This window comes from Hypanus sabinus, chromosome 16 (genome assembly GCF_030144855.1).
Source record: "Hypanus sabinus isolate sHypSab1 chromosome 16, sHypSab1.hap1, whole genome shotgun sequence".
Classification (NCBI taxonomy): domain Eukaryota; kingdom Metazoa; phylum Chordata; class Chondrichthyes; order Myliobatiformes; family Dasyatidae; genus Hypanus; species Hypanus sabinus.
Window position 1 is genome coordinate 83398039 of NC_082721.1, and position 24365 is coordinate 83422403.

At 45.1% G+C, this 24365-nt stretch overlaps 1 protein-coding gene across 8 annotated transcripts in view; it reads left to right on the top strand.

Moving 5' to 3' along the window:
* The window catches only part of LOC132406514 (DENN domain-containing protein 1B-like), a 127184-nt gene that overhangs the window by 77587 nt on the left and 25232 nt on the right, over positions 1 to 24365 (top strand). For 5 of the 8 annotated variants that reach the window (XM_059992291.1, XM_059992292.1, XM_059992290.1 and 2 more), the window contains 7 exons: positions 3486 to 3555; positions 9741 to 9821; positions 11149 to 11223; positions 12505 to 12558; positions 15943 to 16053; positions 16945 to 17045; positions 22391 to 22436. In XM_059992291.1, coding sequence (XP_059848274.1) covers positions 3486 to 3555; positions 9741 to 9821; positions 11149 to 11223; positions 12505 to 12558; positions 15943 to 16053; positions 16945 to 17045; positions 22391 to 22436 — 538 coding nt within the window. Of the gene's footprint in view, positions 1 to 3485; positions 3556 to 5677; positions 6272 to 9740; positions 9822 to 11148; positions 11224 to 12504; positions 12559 to 15942; positions 16054 to 16944; positions 17046 to 22390; positions 22437 to 24365 lie in introns of those variants that run through there. The other 3 variants (XM_059992294.1, XM_059992289.1, XM_059992295.1) reach the window with 3 other exon arrangements.

Here is a 24365-nt window from a genome sequence, read left to right on the forward strand (position 1 = left end):
TTTTAAGATATTGCTAAGGGATCTTTAATGTATCTGAAGCAAGAAGACAGGATTTTGACTTCCACACCTTGCCCAAAATATTGCCACACATACACTCAGTGGCCGTTTTATTAGCTACCTCCTGTACCTAATAAAGTAGCCACTGAGGATATATCTGTATATCCGTGACCTTCTGCTGCAGTAGCCCTTCCACTTCAAGGTTCAAGGTGTTGTGTGCTCAGGGATGCCCTTCTGCGCACCATTGTTACGCATGGTTATTTGAGTTACTATCACCTTCCTGTCAGCTTGAACCAGTCTGGCCAGTCTCCTCTGAGCTCTCTCCTAAACAAGGCATTTTCACCCACAGAGCTGCTGCTCACTGACTGTATTTTGCTTTTTATGCCATTCTCTGTAAACTCTAGAGACTGTTGGTGTGTGTGAAACTCAGAGGAGATCTGCAATTTCTGAGATGCTTAAACTACTCTATCTGGCATCAACATCATACCACAGTCAAAATCACTTAGATTGCAATTCGGTCCCATTCTGATGTTTGTTCTGAACAACAGCTAAACCTCTTGACCATGACTGCATGCTCTTATGCATTGAGTTGCTGCCAAGTTATTGGTTGATTAGATATTTACATTAATGAACAGGTGTACCTAACAAAGGAGAGGCAGGGAAGATTTCCACCCCCCAGAAGTGGAAAGGTCTTCTCTTCAGAGAAGGGAACAGCAGCATGTGAGATTTCTCTGCAGCGCTGTGCCCTCCAGAGCAGAGACTCAGGAGGAAGCTTCCTCTCTTCATCACTGCCATTTATTTCCAAGGATCTCATTTCAGAAGATCTGGATTCAAGTTAATCATTCTGTTGTGGTTCAGATTATGTTCCAAGGCTGAAGAAAGAATTGGCTCAACTAGGCAAACACTTGCCTCGCGCTTCTAGAGGGCCCTAAGTTAATCTGCACTGTGGGTACTATTAGATCCAGTAATGCCAAAGTTAGAAACATGGGGAATTTAAAACAGTATGGTACAGGCCATTAGCCCGTGATGTTGTGCCAAACCTTTAACTCTAAAGTCAATTTAATCCTTCCCTCCATAGCCCTCCATTTTTCCTTCAACCATGTGCCTATCTAAGGATCTCTTAAATATCCCTTATATATCTTTTCTACCACCATCCCAGAAGGGCATTCCACACACCCACCCTGTCTGTGTAAACAAAAACAACTATCTCTGGCATCCCACTTACATTTTCCTCCAATCACCTCAAAATGATGCCACTTCATATTAGCCATTTCTGCCCTGTTAAATAAAGTCTCTGGCTGTCCACTCTTATCGCCTTGAACACCTCTATCAAGACATCTCTCATCCTCCTTTGCTCCAAAGAGAAAAGTCCTGGCTCACTCAACCTACCCTCATAAGATATGCCCTCTAATCCATGCAGCAATCTGGTAAATCTCCTCTGCACCCTTTCTAAAGCTTCCACATCCTTCCTATAATGAAGTGACAGGAGCTGAACACAATACTCCCAAACGTGGTCTAACCCTAGCATTATAGAGCAATGACATTACATTGCAGCTCAAATCTCCCAACTAATGATGGTCAACACACCATACACATACGTAACCACCCTATCAATACTTGACAACTTTGAAGGATCAATGGATATCGATCTCTCTGCTCCCCCATACTGTTAAGAATCCTGCCATTAGCACTGTACTCAGCTTCAAGTTCGACCTTCCAAAGTGTATCACTTCACACTTTTCCAAATTGGAAGTCCTTCTGCCACCTAGCAGCCAAGCTCTGTATTCATATCAATGATCCTTTGTAACTTGCGACAACCTTCTACACTATCCACAACACCAACAACCTTCACATCAACTGAAAACTTGCTAACCTTCCACCTGCTCATTCATTTATAAAAATCACAAGGTGCAGGGATCCCTGTAAAACGTCACTGGTCAGCCTCCAAGCAGAATGCACTCCATCTACTAACTCCCTCTGCCGTCTGTGGACAAGGCAATTCTAAATCTACTCAGCCAAGTTTCCTTGGATCCCATGCCTACTGACTTTCAGAATGAGCCTTGTCAAACTCTTTACTAAAATCCATATATACCACATCCACAGCTCAGACCTGATCAATTTATTTTGTCACTTTCTCAAATAATTTATTCAGGTACACCCTCTTTCTTAACGTTAACATGTTCCATTAAATCAGCCTGTTTTGTGCTGTCCTCACATTCATCAAGGCCCCTCTCATTGGTGAACGCTGAAGTAAGATTTTCATTAAGGACCTCCCCTCTCTCTTCCAACTGCAAGCAGGTGTTTCCTCTTTATCCCCGAATGTCCTACCCTCACTCTGGTCATCCCCCTGTTGTTCAAGTGCATGTAGAATGCCCTTAAATTCATTGATCCTACTCTCCAAGGCCTTCTCAAGTCCCCTTCTCACTCCCCTGTCCATTCTTAAGCTTCGTCCTGTCTACCTAGTAACAGAGCCCTGTCTGATCTTTGCTTCCTAAACCTTCTTTCTTCCTCTTAACTAGATGTTACACATCTCTTGTCATCCGTGATTCCTTCACCCTACCTTCCTTTCCTCGCTTCAATGGGAAAACCTATCCAGAACGCCATGCAAATACTCCTTAAACAACCTCCACATTTTTAATCTGCATTTCCCTGAGTACATCTGTTTCCAGATACAAATCTTCTGGGACTCTGATTCATAATTTGTCTCCCTGAGGAGTCACATATGCAGTTGTTGGCTCAGGATTCTTCTAGTATGGCAATATGACTGAATAGTCTTACTCATCCTCCCTCCTGAAGGGTGGGAATGAATCTAAAGCAGTAGAGGACATCCAGGTGCATGCAGCAAGGAGTAAGCAGGTGGAAAAATGTTTGATAGAGAAGGTAATGAAAGAGCTATAAATAAAAAAAACTATGATAAAAGGAATTTTGGAATATGAAGACATTCGTTTGTTTGTTACGTGCCGTGTCGTATGATATGGGCAATCATGGTCTTTCCATGACCATGAATGTTCTTGGCAAATTTTTCTACAGAAATTATTTGTCATTGCCTTCTTCTGGGCAGTGTCTTTTCAAGCCATTATTAATACTCTTCACAGATTGTCTACTTGGTGTCAATGGCCTCATGGCCAGGACTTGTGTTGTGCACCAGCTGCTCATACGACCATCCACCACTGTCTCCCATGGCCTGATCAGGGGATCTAAGCAGGTGCTATACCTTTCCCAAGACTGACCTGCAGACTAGCAGAGGGAAGGAGCACCTTACACCTCCTTTGGTAGAGACAAATCTCCACCCGGCCACCCAGTGAAGACATAGAGAAGGATAAAAGCACTAAAAATCTCTCTATGACTCTGTAACCCAGTGTGAGAAATAAAATATATCAGTTTCTTAAGTTAAAGTTTGTAACTGAGCTGTGACATCTTGGGTTCATTTCTCCATTATACCAGAGCTATGCATTCCTTTTAATCAATTGTTTCCATTTGTCTTCTAGTTTCCTGCCCTGGTTTGAAGTTTTCTACAAACTCCTAAACAATATAGCTGACTTCTTGGCAAAAGGACAGGTACAGTAAATATTACAATACAATATTACCCACACTGTATAAAGTGAGTAAACCTTACCTTGTAACATACATCTGCTGTAGATATGGATAAATTTTAGATTTCAGACAATTAGTTTGATCTTACAAATCTTTCAAATTAGTTTGAATTTCCAACAGACGAAATTTACTGCTTCTAAACTGCCCCTTCAAACTCTGCAGGGCAGGAACAAAGTGGCTTATATGCAGAATAAACTCCCACTACGATACATGCCATATATGTTATCCTGACAGGAACACCGTAAGTTAGAGAGTTAAGCTTTCTCTTTAACACAATAACTCTGCAGACTCTGGAAATACAGAGCGACACATACAAAGTGCTGGAGGAACTCAGCAGGTCAGGCAGCATCTATAATTCATCTCCATAGATGTTGCCTGGCCTGCTGAGTTCCTCCAGCATTGTGTGTGTGTGTGTGTGTGTGTGTGTGTGTGTGTGAATTTTCTCTTTTCTGTCCCATAATACACAGCAAGTCCTGATACAGCACAGATGACATAAGGAGTTGAAGCCTCCTCTACACTGTCCCAGCACAAACTTTCTGGGTGGGGACTGCACTGGTTGATTTGATTGAAAGCACCTGGCCCTAGCCAGTGTGAAGTAGCTACATGGCAGAGAGGAGATGTTTTGTTCTCCATCTACATTAGATTGTCATCATCATCATCATCATTATGTGCCATGTTGGTCATATGATGTGGGTGATTATGGTCTCAAATTTTACTACAGAAATGGTTTGCCTTTGTCTGGGCACTTTCTTTACAAGACGGGTGACCCCAGCCATTATCAATACTCTTCAGAGATTGTCTGCCTGGCATCAGTGGTCACATAAGCAGGACTTGTGATGTGCACCAGCTGCTCATACGACCATCCACCACCTGCTCCCATGATTTCGCGTGACTCTGATCTGGACGGTGAGGGGGAGGGGGGTGCTAAACAGGTGCTATACCTTCCCCAAGGTAAGCTACAGACTAGCGGAGGGAAGGAGCACCTTACACCTCCTTTAGTAGAGACATATCTCCACCCTGCCACCCGAACTTTAGATTGTAAGTGGTGGAAAAGAGCTTTTGCAAGCCTAGTTAAGAACACCTTGTGCATTCTGTAAGGTTGGTTACTGTATTAAGGAAGGTCAATAAGAATGAAAGAGAGAATATAATATCCTGGGAGTGGGTTGCTGAAGTCTAAAGGGAAGCTACTTTTTTATATTTTGTGTGCATGTAAACTCCCTTCCCATCCTATTTTTCTGGCCCATCTCTGCTAAAGCTGCCTAGATAATGAAAGTTCTTATCCCTCCAGAAGGAAGCCCATTAGCTGTGAGGTGTTCACTTACATAAATCGAGATAATCTTGACATGGGAGTTATTGTCCTACATCTTGCCCTCGGTTTCCACTTCCTTTGCATCCTTTCTCTCTCAAGCATTCATTCATTCATTACCTTTAATGAAGCATGAGTGTGGTTCTTAGGTCCTTGTTCTGTCCATCCCTATAGTCACCCCTTATATATACGTCATTGTGGCAACTCTTCCTGTGGACCCCCCCCCCCCCCACATCTGTATACTTTAATGGCTCCAAGAATAGGTTCTTCACACTTTAAAATGAAAGGCACTTTAAGTGCTGATATTTACCACTAGTGGTGTCTGTGTGAAGAGCAAAGGGACTTGGAGTGAGACGCTGAGATAACTTGGAGGCCATCACTGAGGTGGTGGACATCCTGGTGTCCCATTCTGAGTCTCCTGTCATTGATGAAAAGGGCTATTGAAGGTCAGCCCAAGAGTGTTGAGGGAGGGACTCCATCAGCATTGACAGAACTGACCCATGTCCTCCAATAGTTTTCAGGGAGAAGTCTCAAATGATGGATGAACTGGCTGTGGAGTTCCTCAGAGAGGCTTGGGACCCTGGTTGACAACCATGCACCATTTCTGAGGGAAAACATGGCAGCTGGTTGATGCTCTGCTCACAACACAGGATTGACATTTATTTTCTTGCTGAAGATGGGTGATAAAAACATTGGACCCTTGATCTCCCATCTCTGCATGGATTACAAGATGGTCTTTTCCCATGCTATGTGTACTTATCTAGCATGATGCTGACCCACATCCTTCTATATGATTCTGGGCTGGTTCATCCACGATAATATCCATTTGGTCCATCATTCCTTCAGGACTACCCGATTGTTGCTTTACTTTTCCTTGACCAGGTGAAGGTGATATGGATTATGAATACCCTTTTGGAATACAGTTCATATTCAGGCAGCCTTGTGACCAGATTCCACTATCTGTATAGTGCCACAGAGTGTCTGGTTAAAGTTAAGAAATCATTGGTGGTGCCCCTTCAGTTTGGAAGAGGAATGCCTCAGGGATGCCCCACATTTGGTCAGTTCTATCTGTATGAAGACATTCCTTCATCAGCTTCAGAAGAGATGACTATAAATGGCCTGGCCTTGGATGCCTTTCTCTCAGCTTGTGCTAATGGCTGGTGCACAGTGGTCACATATGGTGGAGGATGCATAAATGATCAATTGCTCTTCTGCCATGGTTGGAAAGGTTATTTCAAAGAAACATTTTAGACTTTTGGTAGGGGTCTCTATTGAGTGAGAGAGAACCCTTTCATGGAGTAGCACGTCTGCCGTTTCTGTCTGGCTTGGTGCAGCATCCTCTCACAACAGAGGAAAACTACTGTGAACTATCAGGTCAGTGGAAAAGGTCTTTGGCTGCAGTCTACCTTCTCTGCAGGACATGTATGTGTCCAGGACAAAGCAGTAGGCAGGAAAAATCATTGGAGACACTACCCACCCAGCAAACTGCCTTTTCTTCCTTCTGGAAAGTGCTGTAGGGCTATTAAAACAAAAATTTAATGCCATCTTAAAAATTTCTTCCCCCAGACAGTTATCTTGAAACATAGAAAACCTACAGCACAATACTGCCCTTAAACCCACAAAGCTGTGCCGAACATGTCCTTACCTTAGAAATTACAGTACCTAAGGTTACCCATAGCCCTCTAAGCTCCATGTACCTATCCAGGAGTCTCTTAAAAGACCCTATTGTATCCACCTCCTCTACTGTCGCCAGCAGCCCATTCCATGCATTCACTACTCTCTATGTAAAAAACTTATCCCTGGCATCTCCTCTGTACCTACTTCCAAGCATCTTAAAACTGTGCCCTCTCGTGCTAGCCATTTCAGCTCTGGGAAAAAGCCTCTGACTATCCACACAATCAATGCCTCTCATCATCTTATATACCTCTAACCTGTTCAACCATTCTAGTTAACCCCATCCTCCCTCAACTTATTACTACCATCACTCACTGTACTGTAAACACTTTAAACCACTTTTTATAATGCTGTTTACATTGTAAATATGTGCTGGTATTTATAGATATATACAATTTTATCCCATATCTGTACTTGAAGCTCTAACTATATTTTTGTATAATTCTTTATTCTTTATAATTATTGAATGTTGTTTTTTTCTTGTATGTCATTCCCTGACCAACACACCATGGTAAATTCCTAATAGTGTAAATGTAAGTGGTGAATAAAGTTGATCCTTGATCTGTTACACATCCACTGGGACTCTGAGTCATGCCAAGACATGACCAGGAAACTAGAAACTGGAGTTAGAAGTCACCATTTGGATGGGATTTTGGACAGGACTGCTTCAACAGAGACTATTTGGTGACTCACCAACCTGTAACCATGATTTTGTGGTGCTAGTCGTCATTTTGCTCCTGTCCCCTACTTCTGCCACCAAGATGATAAAGATTCTGAGAGCTGGGGAAATCACAAATGAGGGCGACCAGTTGCTGGGGTACCACTATACCTAGGCTACAGCACTGTGCCTTCAGAGCCTTCTCCCTTGTAATATGTTGCTGACATGCTTTTCCTACTTTGACCCAGTCTTCAAGAAAGAACAGTAGCAAGTGTTAGACGTGCTTCTCTCAGTGAGTTCCAGGAGATTTTTATTGGGTTCTAGAACATAGTCACCTTAGCTGGAATACAGTCCCTGAGGGGAGTTCCATTTGGTCTATTATCACCAGAAAGTGAAGGAGTAAGTTGGACAACACCAACTAAGAGTCACATCATTTAATATTGACATGGCTCAAGGACATCAAGTGATCCTGTTCTGACAGACCCTGGCCCCAGAATGCTTCTTGGCACCCTTTGTCACATTCCTTGGGAATTGCCTTCATGTTAGTCCATATTCTGAGGAAGAGTTTCCTTTAGATGCTACTCCTCCACGCTCTCCACAATTTTTGTCTTTTGTCACAGTGCATTTGGCCACCTAGTGGTGAAGGGGAATTTTTTAAGCAAAATATACTTTATTCAAAAATAAAATTATTTACAATGAATTATTTACAATAACATTCAATCCGTTACAGACGTGTCCTCTACATTCTTTACATTTCCACACTTTCAGCCACCCACGTGGCACTCTGTTGTTTCATATTTACATACCCTTGTTGAGGGATATACTCCCCGCCACCCTACCCCTCAACTCCCGCGGTAGAAGAATCCTAAACTGTGGTCCTTCCCCACCGGACCCTTACAGTGGCTGCACCGTGTTTGAGTGCGTCCCTCAGTACGTTCTCCTGCAGCCGAGAATGTGCCAGTTGGCAGCATTCTCCCACAAACATCTCCATGTGCTGGTAGACCGTCAAGTTACAGGCTGACCAAAGAGCGTCTTTGACCGAGTTGATGATCTGCCAGCAGCACCGGACGTTGGTCTCCGTGTGCGTCCCCGTGAATAACCGGTAGATCAGAGAGTCCTCTGTTACTCAGCTGCTGGGGATGAACCTCGACACTGTCCCTTCCATCCTCCTCCACACCTTCTCTGCGAACCCACAGTGAGCAACGAGGTGGGTCACCGACTCCTCCTCACTGCAGTCCTCCCATGGGCAGCGGGGTGTGGAGATGACGTCCCGGGCGTACAGGAGGGATCTGACCGGGATGGTCCCGCTCACCGCCAGCCAAGCAAGGTCTCGGTGCCTGTTTGTGAGGTCTGGCGATGAGGCAATTTGCCAGATGAACCGGAGAGTCTGCTCAGGGAACCACCCCACTGAGTCCATCTTGTCCTTCTCCTGCAGTGACTGCAGGGAATCACTGCAGTATTAAGGTTAGAACAGAGATAGTTTCATCAAATAGTGGAGTAAATGACAGGCCAAATGGCCGACTCCACCTTCTAACTTGCAGGTTGTTGTGTGAAAAATGTCTCTTAGTGAGAACCTGCTTTACAGTGGTGGCAGCGTAAATGAAATGACATAAAACAATAGACAGTGGAGGCTCTGGGTCTGTGTTCATTAGAATTCAAAAGAATAAGAGGTAACCTCATTGAAACCTATCGAATGTTAAATGGCCTTTATAGAGTTGGTGCTGAGAAGATGTTTCCTTCGGTGGGAGAGTCTAGAACCAGAGGACACAGCTTCAGAATAGATGGATGTCTTTATAGAATGGAGATGAGGAGGAAATTCTTTAGCCACAGAGTGGAATTCAAAGCCACAGGTGCTGTGGAAAGTCATCAGGCAGAAGTTGATAGATTCTTGATTAGTCAGGGCATAAAAGGGTATGGGAAGATGGTAGGAGAATGGGGCTGAGAGGGAAAATAGAACAGACTCAATGGGCCAAATAGCCTAATTCTGTTCCTTTATCCTGTGGTCTTATAGATTACAAGATAGGTTTAAGGGCTTCCAGACTTCAGTTTACATGGCCTGAATGAGTTGGCATTTCAAATGACTATAGAATGTAAGAAGTGACAGCCCCTATGTTAATATTTGAATACCTACTCTTCAGATTCTGGCTATATGTACCTGACATTAGGCCACATAGTATGACAGAGGGACCCTCTTGTCAGTTTGCTATCTATTCACTGTTCCAGACAGTTGAGGACAAGGACAGTCAGTCCCTGTTGTTTACCCACACATTCTTCAAGGTTATTCCTATCTGATCCTGGAGTTGGGATTGTGTAAGTATCTGACTGGTGTGTGCAGTATGGGTTAACTGCAGGGTACAGCTCACTCTACTTTGTCCCAATAATAGATTTTTAACTCTAGGAATGTTTCCACATGATTACTTCCATTTTTTTAATTTTCTGGCCTCTGATAATGTTTTAGCTCCACAGCCCTGCTCAGCCTGAAGTATCATGCATGCATTTTTCTTTCTGCAGTACGATGAAATGAAAGAGCTCCTGAGCCTTCTGCACGCTCAGCCACCACCCCGGTCAGACTCTCCGCTCAATCTTGAATTTGTAAGTACATAGAATAAAGCCATACTAACTCCACTTCTTCCACTGCCTGGGGTATCCAAACTGGTTTGTATCCAGTAACCAATCAACAGTCTGTTTCTGCTCCCAGTCTGAACCCAGGAAGCAGACAGACTACAAAAGGCACATTGAACAGCTGAGATCAACTGGCCCACTGTAGATGGTTTCAGTAATTCCAGGATGGTAAGAATGGCTAAAATAAGCCAACGGTCTTCACCGGAAATCCTGCTATCCCCATTTTACTGCAATCACATACACAAGATTTCCTTTGAAGAAAATCTTGCACTTCTATAATCCCGATCAAGAGCTCAGGGAATAAAGTGCCTTAGGAATGTAGGCACTGTTCTAAGAAACCTGGATCAATCTGTGCACAGGGAGCTGTATTAGAATAATAACCAAATAATTTTGTTGGTGACATTGATTAAGACACTCACACACACCCAGCTACTTTGGTGGGTATGTTGGCATGCAGAAATGATTGCATTAGTCTGGCCATTGCAGCTGTGGAATTTAACTTTGAAAATTTTTTCTTAAATATGGAATTAATGTTCATATCAATGCTGGTAACAAAGGCTGTTGTGTAAATCTGTCTGGTCCTTCAATATCCTTCTTTTGACGGAGGAAATCTGCCACCCTTACAGTATGTAGATGAGAGTAAATTGCCTCCTTAGTTCAGGGGCAAGTAAGGGTGGAAAAACAATTGTCAATGGTGATCACATCCCATGCACATTTAAACAGAAAGATTTGGAGCCACACAGTCTTTTTCATCTAAGTGAGAGAACACAGGATAACTTGTTTTAACAGTGCAGCACACCTGCAACTGACAGAGTCATGTGTGCTAAACATAAAGAGTTTTTGTAGATGCTGGAAATCCAAAGCAACACAGACAAAATGTTAGAGAAATTCAGCAGGTCAATCAGCATCTGTGAGGAGCAATAAACAGTCGACGTTTTAGGCCAAAATACGTCATCAGGACTGGAAGGATTGTTTTAAATTCTGGCTTCTTCCCCCTTCCTTTCCAGTACTGAAGAAGGGTCTCAACTCGCAAAGTCAACTGTTTATTCCTCTCTATAGATACTGCCTGACTCTCTGAGTTCCTGCAGCGTTTACTGTGTCTATTGCTAAGGACTGTGTGCTCAAGTCTTTTTATGCCTTGGATCCACAACTGACCAACTCAGACAAAAGTATTCATTACTGAATCATTCCTGAGAACAAGAAAATCGAGGCATTTCATAGTGCAAAAATGCTAAAATATAAGGTTGTAATGTGATATTTCAGAATGAACAATAATCACACGATACTGTCTCACAAGGCCCAACAGCTGGGAGTTACGACGGAACGATTTCTGAAAGACATGAAGAGGGATGCTGGTAGTGGTATGGCACCGGTGAGTCGGGCAAAACCCGATGACCAACACCACTGTACTGGCAATGACAAGATTAACCCAATAACTAAACAGCATCTAACCCCACACCTGCATGTTGATCAAATTAACTAGCAACATATGCCACATGTGGTGTAGAAAACTTGCCTGCTGTGAACTAACCTGAACTCTAACTGCAGTGTGAGTAGGCTGTTACCTTTCCTTTTCTCAGCAAGGGTTAGTCCCTGGTAAATTCCGCTTATAGGTCATTTACTCTACAATTTGGCTTTTATAGTCCCATGGGTAGAATCCTAGTGACTCCTTAGGGGATGAAAGCCCTTCTTCAACAGACAGATGAGATGCTCGGTCCAAGCACAGAGTACAGTGGCTCATATTGAGGACTGAAGGATAAGATTGTGCAGATGCTGGAACTCCAGAGCAGCAGACACAAAATGATACAGGAACCCAGCAGGTCAGGCAGCATCTATGGAAGTGAATAACACCCAACATTTCCAGCCAAGACACTTCATTGGGACTAGAAAAAAAGGGGGGCAAGACACGAGAATAAAAAGGTTGGGAGGGGGGAGGACAAGTTAGAAGGTGATAGGTAAATCCAGGTACTGGGAAAGATATTGGGCTGGAGAAGAGAGTGGACCATCAGAGAAAGGGGAGAAGGAGGGACACCAAGGAGAGATGATAGGCAGGTGAGGAGGAGAGATAGGCCAGAATGAGGAATAGAAGAAGAGGGAAGGGAGGGTGGGGAAAACACGAAAAAAGTACTAGAAGTAGGAATTGCCATCAACTTGGGATATTGGGATATCCCACTGTACCTCCCCCACCCCTCCCTCCATCCTGAAGGCTTAATACTGATCACATTAGAAGGGGAAACTGAGCTATGTTTGTCAGAAGTAGAGCTCACAAAAAGAAAATTAAACAAACCTTGATAGGTGCAGATGACCATTTGTCCAGGACAAAAGGCCCACTTCGCAGTGAAGTCACCTACTGTATGTTAAATTGTAGAGGAAAGGAACAAAAGAATAAGAGAGGAAATGAGAGGGTGGGGTAAGAACAGAAAACAATGAAAGAGATCTCATGCTTCGACACTTTTATTACCATGACAACCTTTACCATTTCAGTATTGTTTCTGTCATTTTCCATTAACCACTTGATGTCAATCTTGTCATCGTTGGAGGACATGCCTTCCAGTGTTGATCAATTCTCAATCTAATCACTGACATAAATAAGACTCTGCAGACAGTAATCTTTACAATTATGTGACCTTTGTCTCCTCTTTGTTCTCCCCAGCTTTCTTATTTCATTGCCCCTGACAGCAACAGCTTGCCTACAATCCCAGAGAGTGTAAGTATCACGGGATGTGAGGGGGTGCTGATGGGAGGGGGAGGCTGAGGTGGTGGTTTCAGACTGGTGGGCGATGGGTTATTCCCTGTGGGCAGTCTGGCCAATGGCAAAATTTAGTTTAGCAAAGAGGTATCAGGAGCCCACCCATTTTCTGATTTTATTCTTTCTTTCCACCCCAATAACGATACTGGTGTGCTGATTTAATCTACCACGTGGATTCCTGTCTTATACCTTGTAAGTGTAAAAGATATTTGACCACAGTAGAATTATTTTCATGTGCATGCTCACTCACTTTCCAGACTCAAACATGAACTCAGATGTTTACTTGCACCGACAATGTCGTACACTGTCTCACTATCATCACATACCTTACCATGTTCTCACTCTGTCACATTCATGCTTGTACAGTTATCAGCCAGAGACTCAACCAGTGAAACAATAAATCAGTCAATCCGTGTTAGTTTCTGGTTAATGTGGCATTAACCCAAAACTAACCCATTCCAGCCCCTACTCCCCTGCTAGAATGCACATTTGAAGGACATTTAAAAATCAGACTGATAATGAACTCAGCCAGGGAAAAGTGCTTGTAAGACTGTTTAAAAGAAAAGGAGAGAATGGGGACAGACAGAATGCAATCAAACATACACAGTACACACAAGTCATTGGGTGCATTTAAGACACAATAGATAGGTTCTTGATTAGCCCAGGGCATCAAAGGGTATGGGGTGAAAGCAGGGGAGTGGGGATGACTGGAAGAATTAGATCAGACCATGATTGAATGGCAGAGCAGACTTGATGGGCCGAATGGCCTGCTTCTGCTCCTATGTCTTATGGTCTTAAAATGCTTGAGGAACTTAGCACGTCATACAGCATCTGTGGAAATGAATAAACAGTCAATGTTTTTGGGCTGAGAACATTTTTCAGGACTGGAAAGGAAGAGGGAAGACACTAAAATAAAGAAGCCAGTGGGGGAGGAGGGGAAGACTAGCTGGGGGTGATAGGGGAAGCCAGTGGGGGAGGAGGGAAGGACTAGCTGGGGGGTGATAGGAGATGCGTGGGGGAGGAGGGAAGGACTAGCTAGGGGTGATAGGGGAAGCCAGAGGGGGAGGAGGGGAAGGACTAGCTGGGAGTGATAGGGGAAGCCAGTGGGGGAGGAGGGGAGGACTAGCTGGGAGTGTTAGGGGAAGCGTGGGGGAGGAGGGGAGGACTAGCTGGGGGTGATAGGGGAAGCCAGTGGGGGAGGACTAGCTGGGGGGTGATAGGAGATGCGTGGGGGAGGAGGGAAGGACTAGCTAGGGGTGATAGGGGAAGCCAGAGGGGGAGGAGGGGAAGGACTAGCTGGGAGTGATAGGGAAAGCCAGTGGGGGAGGAGGGGAGGACTAGCTGGGGGTGATAGGGGAAGCCAGTGGGGGAGGAGGGGAGGACTAGCTGGGAGTGATAGGGGAAGCCAGTGGGGGAGGAGGGAAGGACTAGCTGGGGGGTGATAGGAGATGCGTGGGGGAGGAGGGAAGGACTAGCTAGGGGTGATAGGGGAAGCCAGAGGGGGAGGAGGGGAAGGACTAGCTGGGAGTGATAGGGAAAGCCAGTGGGGGAGGAGGGGAGGACTAGCTGGGGGGTTATAGGAGATGCGTGGGGGAGGAGGGAAGGACTAGCTAGGGGTGATAGGGGAAGCCAGAGGGGGAGGAGGGGAAGGACTAGCTGGGGGTGATAGGGGAAGCCAGTGGGGGAGGAGGGGAGGACTAGCTGGGAGTGATAGGGGAAGCCAGTGGGGGAGGAGGGGAGGACTAGCTGGGAGTGTTAGGGGAAGCGTGGGGGAGGAGGGGAGGACTAGCTGGGAGTGATAGGGGAAGCCAGTGGGGGAGGAGGGGAGGACTAGCTAGGGGTGATAGGGAAAGCCAGTGGGGGAGGAGGGGAGGACTAGCTGGGAGTGATAGGGGAAGCCAGAGGGGGAGGAGGGGAGGACTAGCTGGGGGGTGATAGGAGAAGCCAGAGGGGGAGGAGGGGAGGACTAGCTGGGAGTGATAGGAGATGCGTGGGGGAGGAGGGAAGGACTAGCTGGGGGGTGATAGGAGATGCGTGGGGGAGGAGGGAAGGACTAGCTAGGGGTGATAGGGGAAGCCAGAGGGGGAGGAGGGGAAGGACTAGCTGGGAGTGATAGGGAAAGCCAGTGGGGGAGGAGGGGAGGACTAGCTGGGAGTGATAGGGGAAGCGTGGGGGAGGAGGGGAGGACTAGCTGGGGGTGATAGGGGAAGCCAGTGGGGGAGGAGGGGAGGACTAGCTGGGAGTGATAGGGGAAGCGTGGGGGAGGAGGGGAGGACTAGCTGGGAGTGATAGGGGAAGCGTGGGGGAGGAGGGGAGGACTAGCTGGGAGTGATAGGGGAAGCGTGGGGGAGGAGGGGAGGACTAGCTGGGAGTGATAGGGGAAGCGTGGGGGAGGAGGGAAGGACTAGCTGGGAGTGATAGGGGAAGCCAGTGGGGGAGGAGGGGAGGACTAGCTGGGAGTGATAGGGGAAGCGTGGGGGAGGAGGGGAGGACTAGCTGGGAGTGATAGGGGAAGCCAGTGGATGGGAAGGGTAAAGTGCTAAAGAAGAAGGAATCTGATAGGAGAGGACAGTAGACCGCAGGAGGAATGGAAGAAGGAGGAGATCCAGGCAGAAGTAATAGGCAGCTGAGAAGAGGTAAGAAGCAGTAATGGGGAATAGAGGAAGAGTGAAGGGGAGCGAATCACTTTTTGCTGGAAGGAGAAATCAATATTCATGTTCTCAGATTGGAGGCTACCTAGGTAGAATATAAGACGTTGCTCTGAATACCCTGAGGGTGGCCTCATCTTGGCACAAGAGGAGGCCATGGGTCGACATATCAGGACAGGAATGTGTAGTTGCAATAAATGCTCAAATCAGAACATGAATACTGACTCTGCAGCCTGGTCATCCAGTTGTCTTAGTGTCCTACGATCCCTCTGTGAGTGATTCTGGGTCTCCTATCTAAGGAAGGATCTGCTGAGACTGGAGAGGGTTCAAAGGAGGTTTTTGAAAATGATTCCGGGATTGAAAGACTTGTCATATGAATAGCGTTTGATAGCTATGGGCCTGTTTGTGCTGTATATCGATGATTTAGATGATGGAATAGATGGCTTTGTTGCCAAGTTTGCAGATGATACAATGATTGGTGGAGAGATGGGTAATGTTGAGGAAACAGGTAGGCTGCAGAAGGACTTAGACAGATTAGGAGAATGGGTAAGAAAGTGGCAAATGAAATGCAATGTTGGAAAATACATGGCCCAAAGCTGCTCACAATACTTCAGGTTCTCCAGTAAATATCAACATGTACAGTACATGTTTCTGCTTGTTGCTCTTTTTGGGCTAAATGTACTTTGCATTACAGAGGAACCTGACAGAATATGTGGTTGCTGTTGACGTAAACAGCATGTTGCATCTCTTCGCTAGCATGCTGCATGAGAGACGCATTATCATCACTTGCAGTAAACTGAGCACGGTACGTGCCCAGCCCAGTTGGGCGGGAGCAATCCTTCTAACTTTCACTTGTTTGTCAGTGGTTCTGCTCTAGTCTATCTGTTCAGATAACAGTCTATTTGAGGTCCAATTTAACCTTCAAATTATTCATAATTCTTAACTTGTTGAAGCTGTGGAATCATTTCATTTTCACTCCTGGCCGTTTCTGGCTTTTCCAAGCCTGACTGCTTGAAACAGCAGCAAGCAAAACAGTTCCAAATTGTCTTACTGCTTATTTCTCACCAAAAATCACTGCTTTTTGAATACAAAAGCACACAACTACAAATAATGCTATTTAAAAACTGATGGCTGTAACGGCCTAACGGCCACACAAGTGCACGCAACTGACGCTAATTAGAAATTGTTCAGTAACAGTCTCCTGCCCAATTAAGTGGCATAGTGTCCCAAATAAATGAAGGGAATATTATTGGACATTTTCTCAATTTATTTTTTGTTCTTTAAGAGTTGTCCCAAGTAAACAGCTGCCCCAATTAACCAGAATCCACTGTAATTAGCCTATGGGTGATGTGGAGATAGCAAGGCAGCTGTAAGGAAAAAACTTGGCACAAGGGATAAAGTTCGGGAGAGGGAACGTTTCTCTATCCCTTTGCCTTCAGGAACCTCTTGCTGCACATTTACCACTTGCTGTAATGTCTTCACCACACAATCTACTCCCCAGCTAGTATAACAGCTAGTTGAGTGGTGTCTTAGTATCCCCCATTCCCCAGGTCCTAGTTTCTGGAGCTTCTCCATGTTATGCTCCCATTTTCCCTTATTCTACTGCCCCTGTTATTCATAGGGAATTACCCTGGATTTTTCCAGTTGTGGTTGCACTCTAGCTGACTTGTTGAACTTTTTCCTCCCTCATCCACAGTTAACTGCATGTGTGCACGGTTCATCTGCAATGCTCTATCCCATGTACTGGCAACACATATACATCCCGGTGCTCCCGCCACATCTCCTTGACTACTGTTGGTAAGATTTCCTTTTCCTCCCTCATTGTTGGTTGTAATGGTAGAAGTTGTGAATGGCAGTGTCATCTGTTCCTCAGAATGGGCGCACACCACAAACTTCGTTTAAGTTGGCACACACGGGGAAATCTGCAGATGCTGGAAATTCGAACAACACACAAAATGCTGGTGGAACACAGCAGGCCAGGCAGCATCTATAAGGAGAAGCACTGTCGAAGTTTCAGGCCGAGACCCTTCGTCAGGACTAACTGAAGAGACAGATACTAAGAGATTTGAAAGTAGTGGGGGGAGAGGGAAATGGGAAATGAAAGGAGAAGACCGGAGGGGGTGGGATGAAGCAAAGAGCTGGAAAGGTGATTGGCGAAAGTAATACTGATCTGGAGAAGGGAAAGGATCATGGGACAGGAGGCCTCGGGAGAAAGAAGTGGGGGGAGCACCAGAGGGAGATGGAGAACAGGCAGAGTGATGGGCAGAGAGGGAGGAAAAAAAACAACTATATATGTCAGGGATGGGGTAAGAAGGGGAGGAGGGGCATTAACGGAAGTTAGAGAAGTCAATGTTCATGCCATCAGGTTGGAGGCTACCCAGCCGGTATATAAGGTGTTGTTCCTCCAACCTGAGTTTGGATTCATTTTGACAATAGAGGAGGCCATAGATGGACAATTCAGAATGGGAGTGGGACGAGGAATTAAAATGTGTGGCCACTGGGAGATGCTGCTTTCTCTGGCGGACCAAGCGAAGGTGTTCGGCGAAATGGTCTCCCAGTCTGCGTCGGGTCTCACCAATATATAAAAGGCCACACCAGGAGCACTGGACACAGTATACAACACTATTGGCACACTATTTTTCAGTTCTGTAAACCATCTAGAAATTTGCTGGCAGAATCTCAGATGGTGATGAGAGGGTGTACACGAGTGAGATATACCAGCTAGTTGAGTGGTGTCATAGCAACAACCATGCATTCAATGTTAGTAAGACCAAAGAGCTGATTGTGGACTTCAGAAAGGCTAAGACAAGGGAACACACACCAATTCTCACAGAGAGATCAGAAGTGGAAAGAGTGAGCAATTTCAAGTTCCCGAGTGTCAATATCTCTGAGGATCTAACCTGGTCACAATATATTGATGCAGCTATAAAGAAGGCAAGACAGCCGCTATACTTCATTAGGAGTTTGAGGAGATTTAGTTCGTTACCTAAAACATATGAAAAATTTTGCAGATGTATCGTGCAGAGCATTCTGACTAGCTGCATCACCATCTGGTATGGGGGGGGGGGTGGCTGCTGCTGCTGCACAGGATCAAAGTAAGCTACAGAAACTTATAAAATTAATCAGCTCCATCATGGATACTAACCTCCATAAAACTAAAGACATCTTCAAGGAGCAGTGCTTCAGGAAGGCAGCATCCATCATTAAGTACCCCCATCAACCAGAAGGGGCCCTCTCTTCATTGTTACCATCAGAAATGAGATACAGGAGCTTGAAGGCACGCACTCAACGATTCAAGAACAGCTTCTTCCCCTCCACCGTACGATTTTCTAAATGGACACTGAACCCATGAACCTTACTACTTTTTTAAAATTTTGGTTTTTGCACTATTTACTTTAACTTAACTATTTAATATAAAACAAAATATACACATAATGTAATTCAGGTTTTTTCTATATGTATTATGTATTGCATTGTACTGCTGCTGCAAAGTTAACAGCTCCTTCTCGAGACCGCATTTTGGCAAGTTGGATCGTTTGGCTGTACTCCTGCTACCTACGTACAGACAGAGCCTAAGGAGCAAGGCTCCAGAGATCAAGACAACCAAGAGATGGTTGTAGAAGGCAGAGGAACAGTTACAGGATTGTCTTGAGTCAGTGGACTGAGCCGTGTTCAAGAACTCATCTGAAGACCTGAATGACTAAAGGGTGGTTACAGACTTTATTAAAACAGCAGTGGATGAGTGTGGCTCCCACAAAATAATTCAGGGTTTTCCCCATTCAGAAGCCCTGGACGAACAATGAAATCCGGAACCTGCTGAAAGCCAGATCAGAAGCATTAAATTCTGGAGATCGAGAATGCTAAAGCAAATACTCGGGCAAAGTGGAAGATTCCAGACAAGACTGTAATCAATGAGGAATGGTTGACAGTTGTGGCAAGGCTTGAATCCCATAACCTCCTACAAAGTTAAAACTTGCAACATAGGAGACAGCAAAGCTTTGCTTCTAAATGAGCTCAATGACTTCTGTGCTTGCTTTGATCACCAGAATAGGGAGGAATCGTCGCACACCCCATGTCTCCAGAAGATCCTACTGAAGATGACATTTGGGCTGCTTTCAAGAGAGAGGATCTAAGTAAAGCATCCAGAGGACAGAGTCCCTAGCTGAGTGTGAAGACCTTTGCGGACCAACTAGCTGGTGTATTCACAGATATCTTCAGCCTCTCGCCCCAGCAGTGTGTGGTTCAAGCAGGCTTCAATCATAAGTGCCCAAGAAGAACATGGTACCACCCAGTGGCACTTGCATCCACAGTGATGAAGTGTTTTGAGAAAGTGGCATTGAAGCTTATCAGCTCCTGTCTGAATGGTGACTTGGATCAGCTCCAATTCTCCTACTGAAGCAACAGGTCCACAGTAGATGCTATCTCGTTGGCTCTTCACACAACCCTGGAACATCTGGACAGCAAAGATGCATTCATCAGGATGCTCCTTATCAATTACAGCTCAGCATTTAACACCTTCACCCCCTCAAAACTAATCGGTAAACTCCAAGACCTGGGCCTCAATACACCCTTGCGCAATTGGATCCTGGATTTCCTCACACAGACCCCTGTCAGTTTGGATTGGTAAAAGCATCTCCACCACAATCTCCATCAGCACAGGAGTACTGCAGGGATGTGTATGTGTACTTAGCCCCCGTCCCACTCAGTTTACACCTATGACTGTGTGGCTAAGTACAGCTCCAACACCATATACAAGGTTGCTGATGACACCACTGTTGTAGTTTGGATCAAAGGGGGTGATGAATCAGCATACAGGAGGCAGATTGAAAACTTGTCTGAGTGGTATAATAACAACAACCTCTCTCTCAATGTCAATAAAACCAAAGAAGTGATTGTAGACTTCAGAAGAGGAAAACCAGAGGTCCAAGCGCCAGTAATCATCAGAGGATCAGAGGTGGAGAGGGTCAGTGAGTTTAAATCCCAGAGGGCATGTCCTGGACCCATCATATAAATATTATTGCAATGAAAGCACGGCAGCACCTCTACTTCCTCAGGAGTTTGCAGACATTTGGCGTGTCATCAAAAACCTCGGGAAATTTCTATAGATGTGTGGCGGAGAGTGTACTGACTGGTTGCATTAGGCCTGGTATGGGAACACCAATGCCATTCAGTAGAAAATCCTAGAAAAGGTGGATTCAGTTCAGTACATCATGGGTAAAACCCTCCCAACCATTGAGCACGTCGACGTGAAGCGTTGCTGTAGAAAAGCAGTGTCCATCATCAGAGATCTTCATGACCAAAGCCATGCTCTTTCCTTGCTGCTACCATCAGGTAGAAGGTACAAGAGCCTCAGGACTCACACCACCAGGTTCAAGAACAGTTTCTATCCCTCAACCATCAGGCTCTTGAACAAAAGGGGATTGCTACACTCATTTAAGGACTCTGTTATATTGTTACAGTATTTCACACTTATTATTTATTACTATTTATTTATATCTGCATTTTCACAGTTTGTTTACAGTTTACAGTTCCTGGTGTTTACAGTTTTCAGTTACAGTTCCATAGATTTGCAAAGTATGCCTGCAGAAAAAGAATCTTAGGGTTGTATGTGGTGACATGTATGTACTCTGATAATAAATTTTACTTGAAACTTGAAATTTCACGAAATATGCCGGTGATATTAAACCTGATTCTGATTGATTCAGAAGGTGGTCAAATGAGCTGCTGAGGAGGTTGTGGCCAGTACGTTAACAAACATAAGGTACTTGGATAGGTACATGGCTCTTTCACCAATCAACTTCACAGCTTTTTCCTTCACCCCTTCTCCCCCTCCCAGTTTCACCTATCTCCCTGTATTTCTTCCTCCCCACTCCCCACCTTATAACTCCTACTCCTCATCTTTTTTCTCCAGTCCTATTGAAGAGCCTCGATCTGAATCGTCAGCTATACTCTTTTCCATCGATGCTGTCTGGCCTGCTGAGTTCCTCCAGCGTTTAGTGTATGTCGCTTGTTTAACCCTCAGGCTCGGCCAGCATGTGTGCATCTAGGGGAAGGCAGCTTTTGGCCCCTCCAAACTGAGAAATCTCATTTGTGTGGATGCTGCGTGATGTGTCGCCCGATTACAAACCCGCTCTGCAAAATATCAAGCAGTACACCATAAGCAGTTAAATGATTGAACTTTATAGCTCAATCTGAATATAGGGTTAGTAACGAAAATAAAAAAGGGCCCATTTTAAGGAAAAAGTCAAAAGTGCACATTGGAGCTCACTGATAAGGCCATTCATCAACCATCGACCTCCTCTGAGCATCGCTGGCCTTCGGACCCTCACTCCCAGTCCACTCCATCCAGTGGTCTACCAGCTCTCTCCACACGCATCTTCCTCCTTCTTCTCTCCCTGACGAAAATCTCTCTTTCAGGCCCAGAAGAAAGAACAACTCCCTCTCATTGAATAACATACATCCCAAAGTCCCCGTTATCTTTAGTCATAATCCAAACATTGCTGTTACAGAGAAACCATTACATTAGCAATGAAACTGTACAGAGAGGCCATTACGTTACAGCGTGTTACACTTGGATTTCCAGCATCTGCAGATTTTCTCTTGGAGATAGGTACATGGGTAGGAAAGGTTTAGGGACATGGCCCAAACACAGGCACATTGGACGAGTTTAGACTGGGCTCTTGTTCTGCCTTTTTCTATGCAACATGACTCCATGATTTAATCATGGCTGTTCGCCTAAACAAATTCCTTATCTTTCTCTTTCAGAAAACCCCTCTTGAATTTGCGTTTGAATCATCAATATGCTATTGCTGATGGTTCAAACTCAAATTAAGTTCTATACAAATAGATTTGGTGCCTTTGGGGAATTAGTCACCAGGAAAGGGATAACTTATCTTAAGGAGTAAGCGGTGACTGTCATCTGCCATCTCACAGATAAAAGAGTGATGTTATTAAATTTAAAGCCAAGTATCTAAATTCAGTGACACTAATCTTTTTGTACCATGCCTTTGTACATATTGAAGTGAAAACATTTTCATTTTGCCAGTATAAACTTACTCATTCAGAGTCAATTGCCTCTGTCTGTGCTGGAATGGAGATAAGAAGTAAATGTGTTAAAGTGTTTATCTTTTTGTCTATTTCAGTGCTCCAATGCCTTACCTGATAGGGATCCATAGCAGTCTAATGGAGGTGAGTGGTTCTACGGCCGCTGTGTTAAAGTTTAAAGAGTGAAAAACACAAGATGCTGGAGGGACCCAGCAGGTCAGGCAGAAGCTATGGAAAAAAATAAATAGAGGATGTTTCAAGCTGATACCCTTCAGTGGGACTGGAAAGGAAGGGGAAGGAAGCCAGAATAAGAAGGTGTGGGGGAAGGGAAGGTACAGGCTAAAAGGTGATAGATGAAGTCGGGTGGGTGGGGGGGAAGTGAGGTGAGAAGCTGGGAACTGATAGGTGGGAGAGGTTAAGGACTGGAGAAGAAAGAATTGATAGGAGAAGAGAGTGGATTATGGGAGAAAGGAAAGGAGGAGGAACAGCAGGGGAAGGAGATAGACAAGTGAGGAGAAGAGAAGGGATAAGAGAGGAGCCAGAATTGGGAAAAGAAAAACAGAGAAGGGGAGGATGGAGAGATTACCAGAGTTAGAGAAATCAATGATCATGCCATAAAGCAGGATACCTAGACAGAATACGAGATGTTACCTTTCCGATCTGTGATTGGTCTCGTCGTGGCAGTAGAGGAGGCCATGAACTGACGTGTCTGAATGGGAATGGGAAAGGGAGTCGAATTAAAATGGTTGTCACCAGGTAGACCTACCTTTCATAGCAGACAGAGCAAAGCTGCTCAACAAAGCGGTCCTCCAACCAACATCAGGTCTCACCAGTGGAGAAGAGACCACACCAGGAGCACCAGGTACAGTAGATAACCCCAACAGACCTGCCGGTAAAGTGTTGTCTCACCTGGAAAGACTGATTGGGGCCCTAAATGGTGGTGAGAGTGAACGTGAATGGGCAGGTGTAGCACTTCTTCCACTTGCAGGGATAAATGGCAGGAGGGAGATTAGTAGGGAGAGAATGACAAAGGGGCAAGGAAATTAAGCTAATTTAAAGATTAAGGATTAGCTTTAATTGTAACATATACATTGAAACATGCAGTTTGCGCCAAATCAAATCAGTGAGGATTGTGCTAGGTAACCTGCACATGTCAGCACAAGGTCCTGCCCACAACTCACTAACCCTAGCCTGGCCTTTGGAATGCGGGGGGGATCGTTAGAGCATCCATAGGAAATCCACGTGGTCACAGGGAAAACCTACAAACTTCTTACAAGAAGTAAGAATCAAACCCTGATCTTACAGTGTTAATCATTACACTTTCTGCTACATTAGCATGCCATTCCTGTGTCTAACTAATTATTTCTACAAACATTATTATTTTCCTATGTACTTACTCAGTAAGAGATACAACACAGAATAGCCCTTCCAGCCCAATTGCTGACTGCACAACAGCCCAATAGACATGAGGAACTACAGATGCTGGAAGTCTAAAGCAATGTACTGGAAGAACTCAGCAGATCAGGCAGCATCTGTGGATGGAAATAAATAGTTAATGTTTTGGGCCAAGACCCTTCATCAGGACTGCAAAGGAAGGGGGAAGAAGTTAGAATAAGAAGCTGGGTGGCCACCGGGAGATCCCCCTTTTTGTGGCAGACGGAGCACAGCCTCCAACCTGATGGCATGAGCATCAATTTCTAGAACTTCTGGTAATTGCCCACCCCCTCCTTCACTGTTCCCCATTTCCCTCTCATACCTTCTCTTCTTAACTACCCATCACCTTTCTCTGATGCTCCTTCCCCTTCCCTTTCTTCCGTGGTTTTCTGTCCTCTCCTATCAGATTCCCCTCTCTATCTCTTTCACCAATCAACTTCCCAGCTCCTTACTTCACCCCTCTCCCTCTCCCACTTTCGCCTATCACCTGCCACCTTGTACTTAATCCTCTTGCCCCATTTTATTCTGACTTCATCCGTTCCAGTCCTGACAAAGGCTCTAGACCTGAAACATTGACTGTTTATTCCCACCCATAGATGCTGCCTGTCCTGCTGGGCTCATCCACATATTTAATACAAG